At 39.0% G+C, this 24,402-nt stretch overlaps 1 protein-coding gene across 2 annotated transcripts in view; it reads right to left on the reverse strand.

The window, feature by feature from the left end:
* The window catches only part of FANCC (FA complementation group C), a 263,701-nt gene that overhangs the window by 45,381 nt on the left and 193,918 nt on the right, over positions 1-24,402 (reverse strand). For both annotated transcript variants that reach the window (XM_043566837.1, XM_043566836.1), the window contains exons 8-9: positions 23,898-24,062; positions 3,565-3,721 (exon numbers count right to left, since the gene is read on the reverse strand). In XM_043566837.1, coding sequence (XP_043422772.1) covers positions 3,565-3,721; positions 23,898-24,062 — 322 coding nt within the window. The remainder of the gene's footprint in view (positions 1-3,564; positions 3,722-23,897; positions 24,063-24,402) is intronic.

The raw sequence follows: 24,402 nt of genomic DNA on the forward strand, positions 1-24,402 counted from the left end.
CACATGAAAAGGTACTCATCAGAGAAAAACAAATCAAACACCTTACACCTGTCAGAATGGCTAAACTCAGCAACATAAGAAACAACAGGTGTTGGTAAGAATGTAGAGAAAAAGGAAGCCTTGGGCATTGTTGGGGGGTATGCAAACTGGTACAGCCACTATGGAAAACAGTATAGAGATTCCTCAAAAAGTTAAAAATAGAACTACCTTATGATCCAGCAATCACACTACTGGGTATTTACCCAAAGAATACAAGAACACCAATTAAAAAAAAAATATATATATATATGTATATACATATATACACACAATTACACACACACACACACACACACACACACACACATATATATATATATATACACAATGGAATATTATTCAGCCATAAAAAAGAATGAAATCTTGCCATTTGCAATGGCATGGATGGAGATAGAATAATGCTTAATGTATAATGTCAGAGAAAGACAAATAACATATAATTGCACTTATATGTGGATTTCAGAAACCAAACAAGCAAAGAGGGAAAAAAATGAGAGAATGAGAAAAAAATTAAAAAACAGACTCTTAATTCTAGAGAACTGATGATTACCAGAGGGGAGGTGGGTGGGGGATGAGTTAAAGAGGTGATGGGGATTAAGGAGTATACTTGTGATGAGCACAGGGTGATATATGGAAGTGTTGAATCATTATATTGTACACCTGAAACTAATATTAATACTGTCTGTAAACTACCTGGAATTAAAATTAAGGAGCACCTGGGTGGCTCAGTTGGTTAAGCCTCCAGCTTTGGCACAGGCCAGCTTTGGCACAGGTCATGATCTCGCAGTTCGTGGGTTTGAGCTCCACATCGGGCTCTGGGCTGACAGCTCTGGGCCTGGAGCCTGCTTTGGATTCTGTGTCTCCCCCTCTCTCTGCCCCTCCCTCACTTGCGCTCTGTCTCTCTCTCTCTTGGAAATAAACAAACATTAAAAAAAATTTTAATAACTTAAAATAATAAAAAATGAACTACCAAAAAAAAAAAAGGGGAAAAGAAAATACCAAGCTTTCAAGTCTCCGAGAGGCCAAAGAACATTTGGGGAGATCATTTCCCTTTGTACAACCTATACCACACTTTTATCTTTTGTTTTTGCAACATCTTGTAACTATAGAATTTCCAGGGCTATTTCTGGACAGTCCCAAAAGATGGAAACATAATTAACAGTGCTCCATATAAAATACAAGTTACGTAGACCATCACACTTTAATTACTCTCAGAATCCAACCCTAATGTAATAGGCATCAAGTTTCTTCTGGAGGCAAACACAGCAGGACCCTGCTAGCAGAGTCTAGGAGATCTCTCTGATACTTCTGCATGGCCTTGTCACTGCACGGAGATACATGCTGTGATAAACGAATGAGATGATGCAATTAGGAAGCAGGTTCTTCAGGTTACCCTTCTAATCACTCAGTCACGTCATAGCCATCTTCCAGCCTGCCTGGTTTTCTAGCACTGCAGCCCCAGGATGCCTGAGGAGAACAGCCCACGCCAACCAGGGACTTGCAACTCTGCACTGTAATTACCTCCTTGAACGATAAGGCATAGAGAGGTCACATCCTGCCAATGCCACAATAAATTAAACCAAATAACACCCTCTGGAATCCTCCTCTGACCATAATGGAAGCTCTGAAATCTACACACATGATCCTGATAAATACTTTTGTAGATCAACGGCCTTCGAAGCTGTCTGCCTAGGGGAGATCAAACTATAAAAGTTGGAGACTTGAAGGCTGTGTAAGGGCACTGTTCCGTGGGGGTGCCTGCTTCCTGGCTCTCAAGCCCGAGGGCCCAGGTAAAAAGGACATGGGGGAGGTTCAGAGAAGAACCACAGGACCAATGAAGGGCCGCAGAATCAAACCAACTCAGAATGTCGATAGAACTGGAATTTATCTACAGGGAGAGGATCTAAAGACAATTTAATAAGGACCCTGACAGCAAGGAAATAACTCAGGTACTATATTTTGCCACGGAAAAAGGACTAGAGAAAATTAAATTATACCATCACATTTACGTTAAAAATAGAAATAGAGATTTACCTGATAATAAAAGTAATGTTTGAAATGGGCTATATAAACAAACACCTTTGTTCATTTTGAATTTTACTATAATTATTATTATGTAAGGTGCATTCTTATTTCTCACCTAGTAAGGTACTATGCAACTCTTTTGAATGGTGAGGTCAAGCAGTCATTTTCCTAAAAACAAAAACCTCTCTGCTGCTCTCTCAGTCTTCTGTCCCTATCTTCCTCCCTTCCTCCCTTCCTTACTTTTTTTTTTCCTGTCAAACATTGCAAACTTCAAATCAGCTGGGTTCAGTTTGTGCCACTTAACTTACAGGTCCATGGCCAACGGTGACTATAGCACCATCCACAGTCACCTGGGAGGCCCCAGAACGTGAAGGCAGAAAGAAGCCTATGGAGTAAGAGAGAAAGCTTGGACAGTTACATATGAGAGCTGGGGGGTACCTACAAGGAACAATGGACATAGGAAGAAGGCAACTGTTTCAATTAGGATTCCCTAACACAGCCTCCAATTTGAAAGAGAAAGAAAACAGGACGTTCCAACTGAATTATAAAAAATAGAAGGTGTCTGGGAGGTGGGCATTGTGGAAACTGAGCCAACCTCAGAGCTTCCCCCTTCCAAAGTCTCAGCTCAAGTGGGGAGGTGAATACACTCTCCTGCCAGTTTCCTTGCCCCCAACTGAAGATCTGACTTCCCCATCTCTGAACTAATTTTCTCCGTCTGTACAGCAGGAAGAAAATCTCTGCACCCTATCTTCCCCAGGTTATGACAGCTAATGAGAAAGCATGTTAGAAACCACAGGGGTTCTGGTAAAACAGAGGCACAGGGAGCAAGGCACCTCCCTTAGTTTTTGACTGTTTTTTTCAGGCAGCATTGGTCTTTATTCCTGCTCTTACAAAAATGCACATGAATTCCACAGAGTTGCCTCCTACAAAAGGAAAACAGCCCCACCCCTCAAGTTCTGGGGGCTGCCTGTGAACCCTGCCACCTAACACTGGATTAGGCAATGAGGCCATTCCATTTGGCCCACTGAGCCCCCAAATTCCCAGGCCCAAGTACAAGGGAGGATAGGTGAGCCACATCGGGGGAGGAGGGTTCAAGGCTGGAAGGCTTATACCAAAAGAAAACTTACAGAATTCTTCCTTGTTTTTGTTGCTTTAATATTTCTTCTAGGGTTTTGTTTTATTCCTCCTCTCATTCATAAGATCTTCATTTTTTAAAACTAACTTTTCATATGGAAATAAGAAATATTGTTTGAAAACAGTGTGCTCTAATATCAATTCTTGTGAATATGCAATAGAAGGTGCATCAGTCAAGTAAATCTAGAAGCCCCCATTTTCAATACACGCTCCAAGTATGCAGAAAAGCCCGGCCACTGGTATTTCTACAACAAAATGCAGATACATTAAAATTCTCTGTTTACATTTCCCCTTGCTTTGAGAAAAAGAGATGATACCCAGCATCCTGTTTAAGGAGTTTTCTCCTAATCAAAGCCCAGCACGTACCAGCAATGAATCTTTCAAAAAGCATTCGATCCTTCTCAGGAAATTTCTCTCACTGGAGATTAGCTTTTCAAAAAGATGCAGTATTGCTTTTTCAAGGCTGGGAAGGTGCCGAAGCCAGAGGCAGATGACAGCTGATGTGGGGAGAGAAATCTTCTTCCTTTCAGCAAAAAACAAACAAAATTTTAAACAGAAAAGGGTTACTGAGAGAGATCAAAATGCAGTCACGAATCCAGCTTGTGAATCTTTTCATCATGGTCAGCAGCAGTTAATATTTATAGTATCCATGAAATTCACCAAGTGTCCATTTGCAAAATAATGTGAATTTGCTTCCAATTCAACTCAAGAAATCAGAGAAATGCTCAAAGGAAAAAAAATGCTTTCAAAAAGGATAAACAAATATCAGTGAAGGAAGAAAATGATAAAAAATAAGATGGAAAAAGGCCTTGAGGTATACATCCCTAATTTAAAAAAAAAGTTATGTTTGGAAGACATTTGTTGGGATGAGCACTGGGTGTTATACGTAGGGGATGAATCACTGGATTCTACTCCTGAAATCATTATTGCACTATATGCCAATGAACTTAGATGTAAATTAAAAAAAAATTATGTTTTAAAGTACATCATAAAGATTTAATATGTGTAATCAGACCTGGGTTTGAGTCCCAGAGCTACCACCGACTACCTGGATGGCTTTTGAGAAAATTATTTAACCTCCAAACCTCAGCTTACTCATCTGTAAAATGGGCCTATCTCCCTCATAGTGTTCTCAGAGGTATCAAATGCAGTAATTATACATGTACAAAGATTAGCACAATGCTTGACATCTAGTAAACGTTCAGTAACTGTATTTGCAAATCTGTTGCTTGAAAGTTAAAAAAAATTTTTTTCCTTTAGTAACAATTTCATATATGGTGGTTATGACCTGGTAGATCCAGAGTTGATCCCTACCATGGTACTCTGGGCCCCAAACATTTTGTGGAGCTGTGTTTCCATAGAAGAAGGTATGTGGAGGTTCCTCCTGTGTCAGGTCGGTGAATCAGGGGTTCTACCTCCTGGGAGGTAGAGTGAGGAGACACCTGTCTAACTCTGAGCCACTGGTGGCCGTCCCCACCCCTGTGAACAGTGGGCCTGTTCTGGCCTGGTGAGACTTCTCTTTCTTCTTTCAGCCCTACTTTCCCAAGGAAGGCCTCCTGCCTCTTCACCTGCAGCACCACAGACAGCAGAGTGCTTTCCAGGTTCTGCCAAAGATGTTTACTGCCTTTAGTAAGAAAAACAAAAGCTGAGGGCACAAACCCTCCCTATTACCCAAAAACCCCTTCAGGGCTTTCCCTTCACCATGGCTTCTGGGCCATTTCTCTGCAGGAGCTGGCGTGAAGCCCAGGGAATGGGTGCAGGAGCAGGAAATGAATAGGCGGAGTCACGGTGCAATTTCTCGTGATTTCTCTTTTTTCTTCTCCCTCAGCATAACTCCTGCAGACCTCTGTCCTGGATTAACTCTGGGGCAAGGCTAGACAAAGCTGATGAGTTGGAATGAGTCTCACAGAAGCAAACAGAGGGCAGGATAAAGGCCCCCCTCTGACTCTCTGATCTCACATTCTCACCCTGAGCTTCAACTCTTCTGGGAAGTCCTGCTGGACCCCTTTCCCCCATCTCCCCACGCCTGGCAAAGAACAACTGCCATGGTGCCCCCACCCCTGCATCACCTGGCACATCTGGGGGCCACACCATGGATGCCACCGGTGCTCTAGGCTGCAATTCCCATGCCACCTCCCCTGTTATAATCAATGGCAAGGAGCTGGTGGTCATTCACTCAAGGAAGATGACGGAACACTTCTGTGTGCCAGGTACAGGCCAGAAAACTGGGAACAAAACAGACTAGGTCTGTTTTGGGGCCCGGTGGGAGGTACACTTCACATACACACACCAAAACTGAGAAAAAGGCATTAAGGAAAAGGACAGGCTGAGGTAAAACAGAATAAAGTGTCCCAATTTAGATTGGGTGGTCAGGGACCGCCTCTCCAGCTGAGCTGAGATTAGCTAGGTGAAGAGTAGCCAGAAGGGCATTCCAGCTGGGCATTCCAGCTGGGGGAATGGCAGCTGTGATGGTCCCGAGACAGGGAAGAGCAAGGTCAGAAGAAGAGAGAAACCCCAGAGTGCAAAGGTGAGGTGGCCTGTGATGAGGCGGTACCAAAGGAAGGAAGGCTCTGGGATTCTATTCAGTGATTATTCTGGCCTGAAGGACTTTACACAGAGGAGTGCCAGGATGTGAGTTACAGTCAAAGATCACTCCAGCTGCAGCACAGAGAACAGAGTGCGGGACTAGAATGGGTGCAGGGAGCCCACGGGGAGCTGGTAGCTGGCGTGACCCAGGTGGCAGTGGAGAAGTGAAGAGTATCTGGAATGTATTTTAGCAGTAACATCAAGAGGAACTGGCAATGAATTTGATGAGAGGTGGTGAAGGTGAGGTAGGAATCAAAGTTGTCCCAGGTTTCTTGAGCAACGAGCTGGATGGATCTAGCATTACTCCAATGGAAAGAAGGAAAGAGAAGATTTGTGAAGGATTTACTAAGAGCTCAGTTTGGGGTGTACGAATTTACTTGTTTTTTAAATGTTTATTTTTGAGGGAGAGAGAGAGAGAGAGAGAGAGAGAGAGAGAGAGAGAGAGAGAGCATGAGCAGGGGAGGGGCTAAAAGAGAGGGAGACACAGAATCTGAAGCAGGCTCCAGGGTCCAAGCTGTCAGCACAGAACCCGACATGGGGCTTGAACTCACCAACTGGGAGATCATGACCTGACCTAAAGTCGGATGCTTAACTGACTGAGCCACCCAGGTGCCCCATTTTTTTAAATTTATTTTTTAATAGAATTTAGAATATCTGAGGAGCGCTCAAAAAAGAGGGATAAAGTAGGCCCTTGAATATCCAAGTTCAAAGTTCTGGGGAGCTATCTGGGCTGAAGATACATATTAAGGAACCGTCAGCCAGCATGGAGTGACACAAGAGTGGAGAACTCCAAGGGCCCATTGGGGAACTCCATCAGGGAAGAAGAGGGCCCAGGTCTGTGCCCTGAGCAGTGACAACAGGTAGATAAGGAGGAGTTGCAGATGGAGGAGGTAGGACATACACAAGCAGAGAATAATGTCATCCAGGAAGAGAAGGAAGGTCTGGCTCTTATCAGCACTGCTGAGACTGAGGACATGGGAGGGGAGGGAACCACATGCATTGCACTGGACAGGCCCCCTCTGACTTCCCCAAGGTCATGGTTTTGATAGAAGCCAAGAGCAGTCAATGAGAGAGGATGGAAGTGCAGCTATTACTGGTGACAGGTATTCAGAGGGACAGCTGTGACAGAAGCAACACCAGGAGGCTGCACAGAGGTGTAGTGTGCGGGACAGCAAAGCTGACTGGTAAGCCAGATGGAGAGGAACAGGAGAGGCTTAAAGACTGGTAGCCACCATTTATTAAGCATTCACCTGAAACCATGCTAAGCATGTTAACTGTAGTTTAATCCTACAAAACAGGTACCATTATTATCTTTATTTTACAGAAAAAGGCTACTGAAGTTGGAGAGAGACCAAGGACTCACAGCTACAATCTGAACCCAGGAGGTCTGATGCTGGAGCTGGTTGTCTACCTAAGGTTATACATGAGCCTCTCCACTCTGCAGACTGAAGAGTGGAGGTGCTGCTTGGAACAGGGGCCCGGGCCCAGGGGAGCAAGCAGATGGACTTCCCATGTAAGCCAGATGCCCAGATGCCTGGACCCTGTGTTCACTCCCTCCAGTATTTAGGGAAGTCTTTTCAAAGTCTAGGCTGTCAGCCAGTTTTAGTCACATTAGTAGACCCTTGGGAGCGGTTTCCATCCAGCTTTCTAAAGTAGAACACTACTGGGCAGGGGCTAAGGGGATCTGTAGCCTCTGTCATGGAGCCAGGAAGCCCCCAAGAGGCAGGAAACTCTGAGGTGCAGAGGGAACATGGCTGCTCAGTGGCTCCTCCCTTCCCAAACAGCAGGGATGTCTTTTGACCTGCATTCACCACATGTTATCTTTTTTCAGGATCCATATGAAATAATTATGTACATCATTAGAGAAGTTTCTCACTTCAGTGACAGTTTTCAGGCAGCACCATTCCTAGGCTCTCAGAGCAGCTGTGTGCATTAAATGTGATTTTTACCATCAGGTCACAGTGGCTGAGTGATGCCTGGCAGCACAAAGGTAGGAGCTGTTGGGAATGAGCAGTAGATAAACATGAACACATGTAACAAGGAAACTAGGGTAAAATGGTAGTTCCGCCAAATATCTGAAATAAAAGATATTGCTTAAAAATTTATATAAGATCTGCAAAATTACACATTCAAGTCAGCAAATACATAATGCCTTTGTTCTATTCTCACAGTTTAAAAAATGTGTATGTTAACAATTATCTTTTTTTTTTTTTTAAATGTTTACTTAGTTTTTTTTTTTTTTTTCAACGTTTATTTATTTTTGGGACAGAGGGAGACAGAGCATGAACGGGGGAGGGGCAGAGAGAGACGGAGACACAGAATCGGAAACAGGCTCCAGGCTCCGAGCCATCAGCCCAGAGCCTGACGCGGGGCTCGAACTCACAGACCGCGAGATCGTGACCTGGCTGAAGTCGGACGCTTAACCGACTGCGCCACCCAGGCGCCCCGCACAATTATCTTTTATTGCCTCTGATTCAGACTACACTCGATTATTTGCTGTGAATTATTAAATTTATGGACCCATGCTTAATATTTGAATGAAAACAATCTATTTTGCCCCCAAAACACCAGAAAATAACTTTTTATAATCAATACTGGTTGCAGAAATCACCAAATCAATATGATCTTAATATATTTGCATAACAGAATTTGACTGGACCAACATATTCAGATTATATAAAATGTTCTAAAAGTGCACCAGGTTGGTTTTGAAATAAAAAAGGCAAATTACATTATATGCCAATTATATCTCAATAAAACCAGGGGGGAAAGGCAAATTACCAAAGAAGAAATGCAAAAGGCCAATAAAAATATGGAGATTTCAACCTTGTTAATAGTAAAGAAAGGTAAACTAACATAGCTATCATTTTCATCCTCACACATCAGTAAAGTTTCAAAGAATGACATCCATGCTGAAGTAGGTACAGGGGACATATGTTCTCAGAGGTGAGACAGGGAACGGTTTTGTTCATTTGGTTGTGTCATACCACATAATGAACTGTGAAACAGACATCTTCCTGGCCTTCATAACCATACTTTTGTGACTCTGCCTGGCAGAAATAAAGGCATCACTGGGAGGATATTCACTGCAGCAGTACTATAAAAACAAAATTAAAAACAGTTTGAATGCATCCATTGACAAGCAGCTGAATAAATTAAGGTTCATTCATATCAGGGAATATGTTCCTATTTTATAAAAATGAGCTGGATCTATATCCCTTGAAGGTTATCCAAGATATATTGGTTAAAAAACAGGTTCCAGAGTCATGTGTAGGGTGTGATGCTTTGTTTTTTGTTTATATAACTACTTAAAAAAAGAGAAAAATTGTTTTATACAGATGTCTATGTCTCCAAGAGTATAAGGTATGGTTATCAGAAGTACTAGAGGGTGATAATGAGGGGATAACTAAAGTTTTCTGCATACACATCTGTACTGTATTGTCTGACCAGATAAAATGAATATACATTTCTATGGAAATTTAAAAAGCCAATTATCAGTATCTAGCCTGGATACTGATCAAAATAATGGATTCAAGAAAAACATGATAAGCTAAAAACTTGGCTCTCTCAGACTTCTAGCTAATCAGGGGAGGTTTTCTGCATTATAGCTATGTTTTAGGAAAATGAGATTGGGTGTTTGGGACTTATGTGTGGTACATTATAATTTTCTCATTTAAAATACGAGGAAGAGGCTCCCAGTCAGTGCTTTCATGTAGAACATCTGAGCCTTAGTAACAACTTCTAACACAAAGCAGGGAAGCCTGACAGGGCACTCTGCTGTGTCCAACATCTTCTGCTGTTAGAGTCTTCTAGATAGATGGCTCCTTGGCATTTAGAAAACTGTACTTTGTCTCTCCAAAATACTGAGACTGTTGTTTGCCCCATCTTTTCCAAAAAGAGGCAGTATAATAAAGAAATTAGTTCAGGTGCTTATTAAATAATTTTGGCTCCAAATGTTTTTTAATAGCTGTAATAAAAATAGAACACGGAATTCAATTCTCTGCAAGAACAGTTCCTAATGAGGGCAGTGCCTGTTGGTAGGGAATGCCAGAGAGGCAAAGGGAAGGAAGAAGCTTCCTCACTCAAGACAAACACAGGCAGTATTCACCTTTCCAAACCAGAAAGAGATCAGGGCCATTTGGGTTGCCAGAGAAGCCCACAAAAATTGGGGTCAGCTTTTCTGGATAACTACTTAATTCCAAGGCACTAGAATGTATTCTTTCCCAAAAGTGTATTTCCATGAAAACTTGATCTAAGAAGCATGCCAAATTTGAGGACTGTGCCATTATCACCACTTACATGTGCAGAGAGATTACTTTTCAAAGCAAACAGCAGCAACACCAAGCAAACACAAACCCAAACACACTGTAATGTCTATTACAAATCAGTATCAGCAGGTTTTTAGTTGAAAAGTCAACTTTTTCAATGACTAATTTTGTTATCCTATTAATGTAAAAAAAAAAAAAAGAGGGGCGCCTGGGTGGCGCAGTCGGTTAAGCGTCCGACTTCAGCCAGGTCACGATCTCGCGGTCCGTGAGTTCGAGCCCCGCGTCAGGCTCTGGGCTGATGGCTCAGAGCCTGGAGCCTGTTTCCGATTCTGTGTCTCCGTCTCTCTCTGCCCCTCCCCCGTTCATGCTCTGTCTCTCTCTGTCCCAAAAATAAATAAAAAACGTTGAAAAAAAAAATTAAAAAAAAAAAATTTAAAAAAAAGAGGCTCTCAGGGAGTCTCAATAAATAAATAAATAGAAATGGGAGTTTTAGTTACTACTATACTTCTTTGCTACCTTTCTGTCCATGGTATTACACTAGCCTTTCATTTATATACATTCGCCTATATTATTCAACAACACTGAAAGCCTGAGTTTTCTTATCTGAGCTAAAAAAGCACATTCACAGTCGCACCGTGAGGCCAGTTGGTTCGTCAGTCCTGCATCCATTCTTCCTTTGATTTGTTCAATTGAACCATTCATTCTAGTATGTAGGAAAAAACTCTCCATCCAGTCATCAAACTTCTCAATATTTTTGAAGCAATGGATTTAGATTTACCTGAGACGTCAGGTCATGCTGAATTACTTATACTCCACAGACTTATGGAAGGATTTCAGCAGCTCTCCCAGAAAGGTTTTTTGCAACCTGCAGCCTGCAGGGGGCTGTGATAGCAACACCAGGGATAGACTGGAGAAGTTAGGTTTGATTTTTAGGCCAAGAATAAAAAATTTCTTCTAGGTTATCTAAACCACAGAGAGGGACAACCATCTGCTGTTTAGAAGAACACAGGCAGCCCATTTCTGAAAATACATGACTGTATTTGGAAGCCAAGGCCAAAGACACCCGGCCAATGGTAAAACATGAAATTCCACTGGTGTACTGTGGTAGGCAAATAGTTGGAAGTCTAAACGTAGGGCAGGGTGCACTGGTCAAAGAAAGTATGTAGTTTCTAAATGACCACACAGCACATGTGGGGAACTGTTCAAGGGGCGGGGGGGGGGGCACGCGGAGAAGAGTTGGGTGTGGGGGTGGTAATCTGCACTGACTGATTGAATCAGCCTCCCCATGTCAACATGTGGCTGGGATGCTCAGTCCATGGGAAAGTGTCCATGGAAAGGCTCCAGCCCTTACGCCACTGCTTGGGGAACTTGCTGAGCTGAAGCCATAGGAATTGGACAAGTTGAAGGCCACCCAGCATTTCTGGACTGTCTGTCCCCTTTGGATTAGCAGACACAATTTTCCAAACCAAATAAATTTTATTAGTTGCTGAGGGAGAACATGCTATCAGAACTAAAATAAACAGCAAAGGAGTTCAGGCCCACTCATGAAGCCACTGCCCTCAGCTTTCCATCTGAGCACTGTGGGTGGAGCAAAAGTAGCTATTTTCTGAGCACGTCTCTTCCTCACCAGTAATTTCTGAAACAGCTTTGAGAGATTTCACAGGGAATACCTAGGGGCATTCTCCTCCCATTTCCCTTTAATTAAATTCTTGCTGAAAAAGGCTGAAAGTATAGGTTGCTAAGACCCTATAATTTGATGAAATGTATTACTAAATAAATCACAAATAGAGCTGCCATGGTGAAAGACAAAGAGCATTTTACTTAAAAATAAATACTTTGAAAAACTGCTTTGGAAAATGAAAACTGGTGGGGTAAGCCATTGGAGACTGAAGTATGAAATGGTATGAAGGGCACACACATGTGGAGCACATTTATCACATTATACAAGCTTTTAAACTGATTATTACTCAGTCTTTTACATAAATAACAAAGATAACTGATCAGACTCCTTAAGGAAACTCACTTTTTGGGTACATTTTGACAGAGGTTTAGAGTAGATAGAAAAAAGACTGCATATTTTAACCATGAGAATTATGTTTTGACTTCTTTTTCAACATCAAATAATTTAACCTTCTATCTCTTTTTCTAAGATATTACCTTAACAAATTCCTGTACTATAACATTTCATCTAAAATGAAATTAAAACTTATATTCTTACATTAATTTTTAAGAGTGATACATGTGTCTCTCTCTGTCCCAAAAATAAATAAAAAACGTTGAAAAAAAAATTAAAAAAAAAAAAAAGAGTGATACATGAAAAACAGCATATACTCCACTGGTAACTACTTCCTTTGGGTTAACTGAAAGAATGATGATGGTTTTGAGGTGTTATTTTCCAAATACGATGATATAATAAAAATCAATTTATAGAGCAAAAAAATCCCCCCAAGCCCCAAAACTCAATAAAACCTTGGGAGTAAAAAATGCCTAACACCTATATATGTGGAAAATATTTAAAACACTCTTTTAAGATCAAAAAGTAAATTTGAACAAACCAAAAGACATAAGTGTTCCTGGATAGGTAGACGAAAGCCTTAATGTCAGAAAGATGTCAGTTGTCCCTCAGTTAACCTATATATTTAACATAAGCCTCCCCCAAATAACATTAGCTATCTTTCCTAAAGCTAGGCACACTGGTTTCAAAGTTTATTTAAAAGATAAAACAAGCAAGAATTGTCAGAAAAATCCTGAAAAGTAAGAGAAATGGAGAACTAGCCCTATTTTATATTAGGTATATTAGAAAGGCTCCACCATTAAAACAAAGTGGTACTGGTGTGTGAATATACAACAGGTCAAAAAAAAAAAAAAAGAGGGAGAGAATAGAAAATAACAAAATAGGCCCAAATGCACACAGAAATTGAATGTATGATTAAGGGAGAGAGGAGTTTGCATCTTTTATTACACTGGAGATGGCAGAATGCTCTATAATCTGACGGTGGGGAAAAGTAACCATATTATTTCAACACATACTTTACAAAACAAAAACAAAGAGAAATTGGGAACCTACAGATTGAAAGAGATTTTTGAACCTATCAGCCAAATTCAGCTTTGACCTCTGATTCCAAAAGAATCAACTGTAAAAAAAAATGGGGGACAATCAAGAGAATTTACTGTCTGACTAAATACATGATGGCGCTAGGGGCGCCTGGTTGGCTCAGCCAGTTAAGCACCCGACTTAATTCAGGTCATGATCTCATGGTTTGTGAGTTGGAGCCCTGAGTCGGACTCTGTGCTGACAGCTCAAAGCCTGGAGCCTGCTTCAGATTCTGTGTCTCCTCTCTCTGTCCCTCCCCCACTCACATTCTCTCTCTCTCTCTCTTTCTGTCTCCCTCCCTCCCTCTCTCAAAAAATGAATAAATGTTAAAGAAAATTTAAAATAAATACATAATGGTGCTATGGAATTAGTATCAATTTTTAAATATAATAATGGTATTGTAGTTATATAGATTTTCATATACGGCATATGGAGACTTCCAGTCTCCTGTTGTGCATGAAAGGACCTTGGAAGTGACCGCTCTGTCTTAACAACAAGTACAAAGCAAAACAGACTGAAAAATCAACAACTCTTCTTGCATCCTTAAGAGAGGGTCAGGACACAGGACAAATCTTGGCCCCCAAGACTGGAAAGACAGACAAGCAAATACAGGAAATTGTGACTTACTGGAGTAGAGATCCACAAGTGGTAACTGCCATGGGAACCAGTGCCCAGGTAGGAAAACCTGAGTTGTAATTAGTGAGTAGTTGGAGGCCCAGTGTGGATAACTCTTGAGAGTTAAAAATTCCAGTGGGATCCAGTTATGGAAGGGTCCCACAAAATTATGAAACTTAGGAGCTTAACCAGGTCCTCAGAGTAAACAGTGGGAGTAATTCCACTTCTACTTTAGGTTTTGAATACAATAGAGCACTCCATTCTTAAATTGTTTTCTTTTAACGTTTATTCATTTTTGAGAGACAGAGCATGAGTGGGGAAGGGGCAGAGAGAGGGAGACACATAATCTGAAGCAGGTTCCAGGCTCTGAGTGTTAGCACAGTGCCCAATGTGGGGCTTGAACCCACGAACTGTGAGATCATGACCTGAGCTGAAGTCGGACGCTCAACTGACTGAGCAACCCGGGCACCCCTAGAGCATTCCATTCTTAACAAGGCCTGCCTTCAAGGGAAACTAGTTAATCAGAGCCTAACCTCATATGGTATTATCAGAACCTAACAGACCTAGGGGAAGGCAAATAACCAATTCCAGTCAGCTCTGGACATCTAAGTTAGGCGGAGAAAAAACCTGAGGAATCTCATGAAGTTCACAGTCCAGAGGCATAAGCTCACTAAAAGACTGAGACCTAATTAAAAGACTATAGAACACTTCCCCTCCTCTCATATCTCACCACCAAAATACAAAAGCCTATTCACAGCAGTTGCTGTTACCTAGTACAGCATATCTAGCTATCAAGAAAACAATTACAAGGCATAGCAAAAGGAAAACAACAACAACAACAACAACAACAACACAGTTTAAGAGACAAGGCAATAATTATAACCAGACATGCAGAGATGTTAGAATTATTAGACTGGGAATTAAAAGCAACTATGATTAATATGCTAAGAGCACTAATGTATAGACAGCATGTAAGAACAGATGGGCAATATAAGCAGAGAGAAGGGAATCTTTAAAAAAAAGTAGTATTAGAGATCACTAACAGAAATGAAAACAGTAACAGAGATGAAGAATGCTTTTGGTGGGCTAAATAGTGGACTGGCTGAGGAAAAAATGTCTGAGCTAGAGGATATATCCATGGGAACCTTAAAAACAAAAAAACCCAAAAAAACAAAAAACAACAACAAAAATACCCCAAAAAACAAGAAACAGAGATTGAAAAAAACAGAACAGAATATTCAAGGAATGTGGGACAACTACAAAAAATATATGTGTAATTGATGTACTAGAAGGAAAAGAGGGAGAGAGAAAAACAAAAAAATTTTGAAAAATGACGGAGAAATTTCCCAAATTAATGTCAGATACCAAATCACCATTCCAGGAAGCCCAGAGAATACCAAGTGGGATACATGCCAAAAACTGCTCCTAAGCATATCACTTTGAAACTACAAAAAAAAAAAAAAAAAAGAAAAAAAAATCAAAGATAAAACGTCCTGAAAGAAGCCAGAGGGAAAATACATCTTAACTATAGGGAAAACAGATAGGATTATATCCAACTTCTCAGAAACCATGCAAGCAAGAAGAGTAGACTGAAATATTAAAAGGGTTGTGAGAAAAAAAAATACACAACCTAAAATTCTGTACCCTGTGAAATTATTCTTTAAAAGTGAAGGAGAGGGGCACCTGGGTGGCTCAGTTGGTTGAGTGACCAACTGTTGATTTTGGCTCAGGTCATGATCTTGTGGTTTGTGAGTTCAAACCTCACATCGGGCTCTGTACTGACAGTGTAGAGCCTGCTTGGGATTCATTCTCTCTCTCTCTCTCTGTCTCCCTCTCCCTCTCCGCCCCTCCCCTGCTCCCACCCTCTCCCTCTGTCTCTCTCAAAATAATAAATGAATGAATGAGTGAATGAATGACATGACACAAAAACAGATGCTCAGATCAATGGAACAGAATAGAAAATCCAGAAATGGACCCACAAACATATGGCCAACTAATTTTTGACAAAGCAGAAAGACTATCAATGGAATAAAGACAGTCTCTTCAGCAAGTGGTACTGGGAAAACTGGACAGAGACATGAAGAAGAATGAACCTGGACCACTTTCTTAAACCATACACAAAAATAAACTCAAAATGGATTAAAGACCTCAATGTAAGACAGGAAGCCATCAAAATCCTTGAGGAAAAAACAGGCAAAAAACTCTTTGATCTTGCCCGCAGCAACTTCTTACTCAACACATCTCCGGAGGCAAGGGAACCAAAAGCAAAAATGAACTACTGGGACCTCATCAAAATAAAAAGTTTCGCACAGCGAAGGAAACAATCAGCAAAACTAAAAGGCAACCGACAGAATGGGAGAAGATATTTGCAAACGACGTATCAGATAAAGGGTCAGTATCCAAAATCTACAAAGGATTTATCAAACTCAACACATAATAATCCAGTGAAACAAATAATCCAGTGAAGAAATGGGCAAAAGACATGAACAGACTCTTCTCCAAAGAAGACATCCAGATGGCCAACAGATACATGAAAAAATGCTCAACATTACATATCATCAGGGAAATACAAATCAAAACCACAATGAGATACCACCTCACACCTGTCAGAATGGCTAACATTAACAACTCAGGCAACAAGAGATCTTGACGAGGATGTGGAGAAAGAGGATCTCTTTTGCACTGCTGGTGGGAATGCAAACTGGTGCAGCCACTCTGGAAAACACTATGGAGGTTCCTCAAAAAATTAAAAATAGAACTACCCTAAGACCCAGCAATTGCACTACTAACTATTTATCCAAGGGATACAGGTATGCTGCTTCGAAGGGACACATGCATCCCAATGTTTATAGCAGCACTATCAACAATAGCCAAAGTGTGGAAAGAGCCCAAATGTCCATCCATGGATGAATGGATAAAGAAGATGTGGTGTGTATATAGTGTGTGTGTGTGTGTGTGTGTGTATATATATATATATATATATATATATATATATACACACACACACATACACATACACACACACACACACACACACACACAATGGAGTATTACCCAGAAATCAAAGAGAATGAAATCTTGCCATTTGCAACTATGTGGATGGAACTAGAAGGTATTATGCTAAGCGAAATTAGTCAGAGAAAGACAAATACCATATGATTTCACTCATATGAGGACATATGTTTTGTAAGATACAAAACAGATGAACATAGGGAAGGGAAGCAAAAATAATATAAAAACAGGGAGGGGGTCAAAACATAAGAGACTCTTAAATATAGAGAACAAACAGAGGGTTACTGGAGGGGTTGTGGGAGGGGGGATGGGCTAAATGGGTAAGGGGCATTAAGGAATCTACTCCTGAAATCATTGTTGCACCATATGGTAACTAACTTGGATGTAAATTTAAAAAAAATTAATTAAGTAAAGACATAAAAAAGAGAGAAGAAAAATAATATAGATCAGATGTTCAGATCTACATAAAGAGCATCAAAGAAAAAATAATAAAGGCAAAATAAAAACTTATTTTCCTATTTTCAATATTTTATTTATTTATTTATTTAATTTATTTTATCTATCTATCTATCTATCTAGTTAGATCATGAGCAGGGTAGGGACAGAGAAAGAGGGAGAGAGAGAATCCCAAGCACACTTCACACCCAGCACAGAGCATGATGCAGGGCTTGATCTCACAGCCGTGTGATCATGACCTGAGCCGCAATCCAGGGTCAGACGCTTAACTGAGCCACATGGGTAACCCTATTTTTCCCATTCTTAGCTGATGTAACAGAAAACAAACTGTTCAAATAATATTAAATAGGAAAAAGGTAATCAATTATGTGTGTGTGTGTGTGCACTTATGTATGCTATGTATAAGTGAAATGTATGATAATGATACAAGAAACAAAAAGGGGGAATTAGGATTATTTTATTATTGAATAGTACTCACACTATCTGTGAAGTGGTGTAGTGTTATGTGAAAGTGGATTTAGATTAGCTATAAATGTATATTTCAAACACAAAAGGCAGTAAAAGAGTGGAAGACAAAAAGAGGAACAAATAACAAAAGCAACAAATATAAAGCAGTAAGGAATATAATTGATATTAATCCAACTATGTCAATAATCACATTGAACCTCAGTGGTCTAACTGCACCAATTTAAAGATACAGACTGACAGAGTGGATCAAAAACCAAGACTCAACTATATATACCTTGTCTACAAGAAACCAGCTTTAAATATAAAGAAACAGATTAAAACTAATGGATGGAGAAAAATATAACTAACACTAATCAAAAGAAAGCAGGAGTAGGTATACTAATTTTAGAGCTGGCTTCAAAGCAAGCAAAGTTATCAGGAATATAGAAGTTCATTACATATAGATAAAGGCATAAATTCTCCAAGAAGATATAACAATCTTTAACTGGTGTGTGCCTAATAATGGAGTATAAAATTATATGAGTAAAAAATAACAGAATTGCAAGAAGATGAATCTACTATCATAGCTGAAGATATGTCAACATCACTCTATCAGAAATGGACAGATCCAGTTGACAGAAAATCTGTAAGGACATAGTTGAACTCAAAAAACCATCAATCAACTATATATATTGCCATTTGTAATCTACTTCATCCAACCAGAGCAGAACACACATCCTTCTTAAGTTCACAAGGAACGTTCACCAAGATACACCACATTCTGGCTATAAAACACCCCTTTCCAAATTTAAATTAATAGAAATCATACTGTATCTCCTCTAAGACCAAAAAGGAATTATAAACCAGAAATCAGTAACAGAAACATAACTTGAAAATCCCAAATTATGTAGAGATTCAACAACACACTTCTAAGTAACCCATGGCTCAAGAAACCTCAAGAGAAATTTAAAATTATCTTGAACTAAGTGAAAATGAAAACACAATTCATCAAAATTTGTGGTATGCAACAAAAGTAGTGGTTAGAGGAAAATTTATAGCACTAAATGCATATTCAGAAAATAAGCAATATCTAAGATCAACAACCTAAGTTTCTACCTCAGGGAGCTATATAGATAAAGAAGAGCAAATTAAGCTCTTAATTAAGATAAAGAAGAGCAAAGTAAACAGAAGAAATAATAACAATTAACAAGAAAAACAGGAAATCAATAGAGAAAATCAATGATTTTCTTGGTTTTTGGAATAGATCAATACAATCAATTTAAGTCTCCATCCAGGCTAAGCTGAAAAAAAAAAAAAAAAGAAAAAGAGAACATAAATTGCTAATGTCAGACATGAAAGAGAAGACTTCACTACATCACTATGGGCATTAAGAGAATAATAAAGGAACTCTATGAGCAACTCTATGGGGATAAATTTGATAAACTTAGAAACCAATATCTCTCCTTAACATAGAAACAAAAATCCTCAACTAAATATTAGCAAACTTAATCTAGCAGTGCAAAAAGAATTCTGCATCACAACCAAGTGGAATTTGTCACAGGTATGCATGGCTGTTTTAACTTTTAGAATGAATTAATGTAATCAATCACATCAACAGGCTAAAAAAGACAAATCATGTGATCATATCAATAGATGCAGAAAAAGTATTTGCTAAAATCCAAACCCATTCAATACAAAAACTCAGTAAACTAGGAACAGAGGACAATTTTCACAAACTGATAAAGAATATCTATAAAAACCTAACAAGAATTAATACTGTTAAAATGTCCATATACCCAAAGCAATCTACAAATTCAATGCATCAACTATCAAAATTCCAATGGTAGTTATAGAAACAGAACAAACAATCCTAAAATTTATATGTATCTCTGAAAGTCCCCAAATAGCCATAGCAATCTCGAGAAAGAGCAAAGCTGGAGACATCATGCTCCCTGATTTCAAACTATTTTACAAAGCTATAGTGATTAAAACAGTATGGTATTAGAATAAAAACAGGCATACAGATTAATGTGATAGAACAGAGAACTGAAAAATAAGTCTATGCATATATGCATTTTATGACAAAGGAGCCAAAAATATAAAATGGAGAAAGGACAGTCTCATCAATAAATGAAGCTGGGAAAGAACACGAAAAATAATACTAAAATTTGTATGGAACCACAAAAGAACCTGAACAGCCAAAGCAATCATGAGAAAGAACACCAAAGCTAGAGGTATCACAATCCCAGATTTCAAGATATACTATAAAGCTGTAGTAATCAAAACACTACGGTACTGGCACATAAACAGTGACATAGATCAATGGAATAGAATAGAGAGACCAGAAATAAACCTATGCTTATATGGTCCTTTAATCTGACAAAGGAGACAAGAATATACAATAAGAAAAGACAGTCCCTTCAATAAATGGTGCTGGGAAAACTGAACAGCTGCATGCAAAAGAATGAAACTGGATCACTTTATTATACCATACACAAAAATAAATTCAAAATGAATTAAAGATCTAACTGTGAGACCAAAAACCACAAAACTCCTAAAAGAAAACATAGGCAGTCATCTCTTGGACATTAGCCTTAGGCACATTTTTATGGGTATGTTCCATTGGGCAAGGGAAACAAAAGCAAAAATAAGCTATTGAGACCATACCAAAATAAAAAGCTTTTGCACAGCAAAATGAAAACACAACCTGCTGAATAGAAGATACTTGCAAATGATATATCTGAGAAGGGGCTAATATTCAAAATATATAAAGAATTTCTACAACTCATCACAAAAAAACAACAAAACAACCCACAAATGGTCTGATTAAAAAATAGGCAGATGACCTGAATAAACATTTTTCCAAAAAAGACATATAGATGGCCAACAGACACATGAAAAGATGCTCAACATCACTAATCATCAGGGAAATACAAATCAAACCACAACGAAACATCACATCACACCTGTCCAAACGGCTAGAATCAGAAAGACAACAAATAACAATGTGTTGGTTAGAATGTGAAGAAAAGGGAGCCCTTGTGCACAATTGGTGGGAATGTATATTGGTGCAGCTACTATGGAAAACAGAACAGATATACCTCAAAAAATTAAAATTAAAATGACTCTATGATCCAGCAATCCCATTAGTGGGAATATATCCAAAGGAAATGAAAATGTATCTCAAAAAGATATCTGTACTCCCATGTGTACTGCAGCATTCACATTAGTCAAGATATGGAAACAACCTAAGTGTCTATCAGTAGATGAATTAATAAAGAAGATGTGGTATATTTATGTAGTGGAATATTATTCGGCCATGAGAAAGACAGAAATCCTGCAATTTGTGACACGGATGGACCTGAAGGCATTAAGTAAAGTGAAATAAGACAGAGAAACACAAATAATGTATGATATCACTTTATGCAGAATCTAAAAGAGCTGAACTCACAGAAACAGAGACTAGAAAGATGGTTACCAGGAACTAGGGTGTGGTGAAATGGGGACATGTTGGTCAAAGAGTATAAACTTCCAGTTAGAAGATGAATAAATTCTGGGGATCTAATACATTATAGTGATTATAGTTGATATAATTTTAGTTGAAACAATATTTAAAGTTGCTAAGAGAGAAGATCTTAAATGTTCTTGCCACCAAAAAGAAATGGTGATTATGACATGATGAACGTGTTAGCTCAGCTATGGTGGTAATGATTTTATAACATAAAAAGTGTATCAAATTAACTTGTACATCTTAAGTTTACACAATGTTATATGTCGATTATATTTCAATAAAGCGGGGGCGGGGGGAGGTGGAGGGGATGTAAGTAAGTAAATAATTAAGTAGATAAATAACTAAACAAACTGATATTTCCTCTTGTACCTACATGGAAACATAACAGGAAGCAAGTACACTTTATTGTCTAGTTTTGCAGTAATACTTAAACATTTTTGGAAAACTCTTCTAAATTTTATCTAAATTATTTTAGGTGTACATATACTTAGATATTCTTCAGAAATATATAAATATGACATTTTTAGATTTTCTCATAATTTGTTATCTTATTCAAAAATAAAATTCATTTATAATATATTTTCTTTTTATTTTTAAACATTTATTTATTCTTGAGAGAGAGAGAGAGAGACAGAGCATGAGTGGGGGAGAGGGAGACACAGAATCTGAGGCAGGCCCCAGGCTCTAAGCTGTCAGCACAGAACCCGATGTGGGGCTCGAACTCAGAAAACTGTGAGATCATGACCTGAGTTGAAGTCGGATGTTTAACCGACTGAGCCATCCAGGCACCCCTATAATATATTTTCTTACACTTAAGAATGGATCATTGACTTTATGAAGGAGAATTAAAATGTTTGCTTTCTCATCTCCAGCTGTTTGTGAAAAGATGAAACCAATACATCAGGTATTTCTTTTGACTCATGACAGGGAGACAACTACTCCAAAGGAACTGGACTAAACTATAAATGAAAGCAAATATGAGGAAAGCGATTTTTCCCCTGGCTTCAGAGATGTTAATAATTTACCTCATTGTGCCATATTCAATAGAATGTTTCCAAATTACTGTTGTAGTACTAGTTAACTGTGGCACCAATTTGAGACCAATCATTCAGAGTCTAAACAAAAAGGAATTAAATAATTCAAACATAGATGTAATACATTAATATTTCATCAAGAGGATTACACTGCTGCCTTAAAACTGAATCTCTAGAGGTGAATGAACTTGCTGTGTTGCTCGTATTCATCTGGTATCAACAACAACAGGTGTCAACAGGAGTTCTGTTAAGAGAACTGGGCAGTACGCACATGTCGTAGAGAAATATCAACGTGTTGAATAACTATTCCGAAGCTCATGGTTTTTCCTGGGACAGCCGTGTTGACATTTGCACTCGAAGTGCAGCAGCACTAGTGAGCAAAACCACTGTGCCCAGCACGAGTCAAGCAGGGAAACGGTCACCGTGTCCTTCACTCTGTGTACAGTAGTAACACTGCCGGTTTCACACAAAAATGTGTTTGATGAAGCAGCGTAAAATATTAATCTTACTGAATTTTACACTGGCGAATACTTTTGATTAAAAAAAACATTGTGTGTGGTGAAAAGGAAAGCATGCATAATGCCCTTCTGCTGCATGACAAATCCGGGTGGTTGTCCCGAGGAAAAGCACTTGCAAGTGTAAGAGCTGCAAGATCAACTGGCCACCTTTTTGTCATGGAAATTTACATGGAAGAATGGCAAACAGTGGCTGCTCAGAGTTGAGTATTTGGCACACATTTTATCAAAAATTAGTGAAATGACCCTTGTACTTCAAGGAAAACAAATGACAGTATTTTGTAGCCAATGATAAATGTGAGTGTTTAAGCAGACTTTGAATCCTGGAAAATTCACTCCTGTCAGTGGGAGCTTGACAGCTCCCCAACACCTGAAGACATTTCTGATGGGCTTGGTGCTGACAAGAATGAATGTAAGTTTTGATACTATAAAATGAAATATGTCAAGGTTGAAAAGGTCTACATAACTTAATAAACCAGTATTTTCCAAATGAACCATGCATAAAGCTACAAGATCCTGCTTGGGCAAAAGAGCTTTTAAAAGTATACCACAGACATCCAATGGGTTTCAATGTAACAGTATGAAAAGCTCATTGTTATAATTTCAGATTCAGCATAGCAACTAACCTTACAACACTAACATTTTCAAAACATTTTGAAAATCTACAATTATCTGAGATGGCTACTGCAGTATTCCTGTCTGTTCCAATATATCTCTATGAGGCTGAATTTTCTACACTTCAGTGGAAACAACATACCAGGCTGTACCAGGCTGCACACAGAAACATGTATGAGAGCCCAGCTGTCTTCCATCAGACAATAAAGAGATTTGCAAAAATGTAAAATAATGCTGCTTCTGGTATACATATTTTCTTGGAAAAGATCACTTTTTAATAAAAATAAGCTATTTATGTGAACATGTAATCAATTTATTATTTGAAAATGAATACTTTTAGAATATCGTTTTATTTTCAAATATGATAAAATATTGATAAATACAATGCACATTTTTTAAAAAAAGAATTCACTGGGATCCTCAATAATCTCTACGATCATAGAGTGGTACTGGAACCAAAGTTTGAAAACCGCATTTCCAATATGCTGAAGTATTCTAAGAAAAGGAAAAACAATGCTGGGTGAGAGAGTAAATGGTATCACTTACAGCAAGAAGGCCTCATTCACAGCATCAAAGAATTCAGGCCAGAGCACTTCCTGAGGTTCATGTCCATGGTAGGTGAGCAGAGCCTCCACCAGTGGTTGGATATCTGGCAGAGTTACAAGTGGTACACAAACTCGCGACAGGAACCTTATCTTTTCAGGAGCCATTCTATGGAATGAATAACAAATAACAAAAATCTTCATGCTAAGATTGACAAGTTACTTGCTTTGTGCCTCACATAAAGGGGGCTACCCTAACACCATCTATAAATTCTTCTCTTACTCCATTCTCTAGAAGAAATCCTTTAGTCCCATTTTAACACCACTTATTCTCAAGACTTTGGCATAACTATCTAGGCACCTCCAATTTACCATGCCCAAAACAGAACTCTTGAATTCCTTCCCCAAACATTCTTTCCCCAGTCCTGACAATCTCATTTCCTCAGGCTTTGAAGGCCATCCTTGATTCCCCCCTTTCTCATGCCCCTTACCTAATCCAACAGTAAATA

Source organism: Prionailurus bengalensis, chromosome D4 (genome assembly GCF_016509475.1).
Source record: "Prionailurus bengalensis isolate Pbe53 chromosome D4, Fcat_Pben_1.1_paternal_pri, whole genome shotgun sequence".
Taxonomy (NCBI): Eukaryota; Metazoa; Chordata; class Mammalia; order Carnivora; family Felidae; genus Prionailurus; species Prionailurus bengalensis.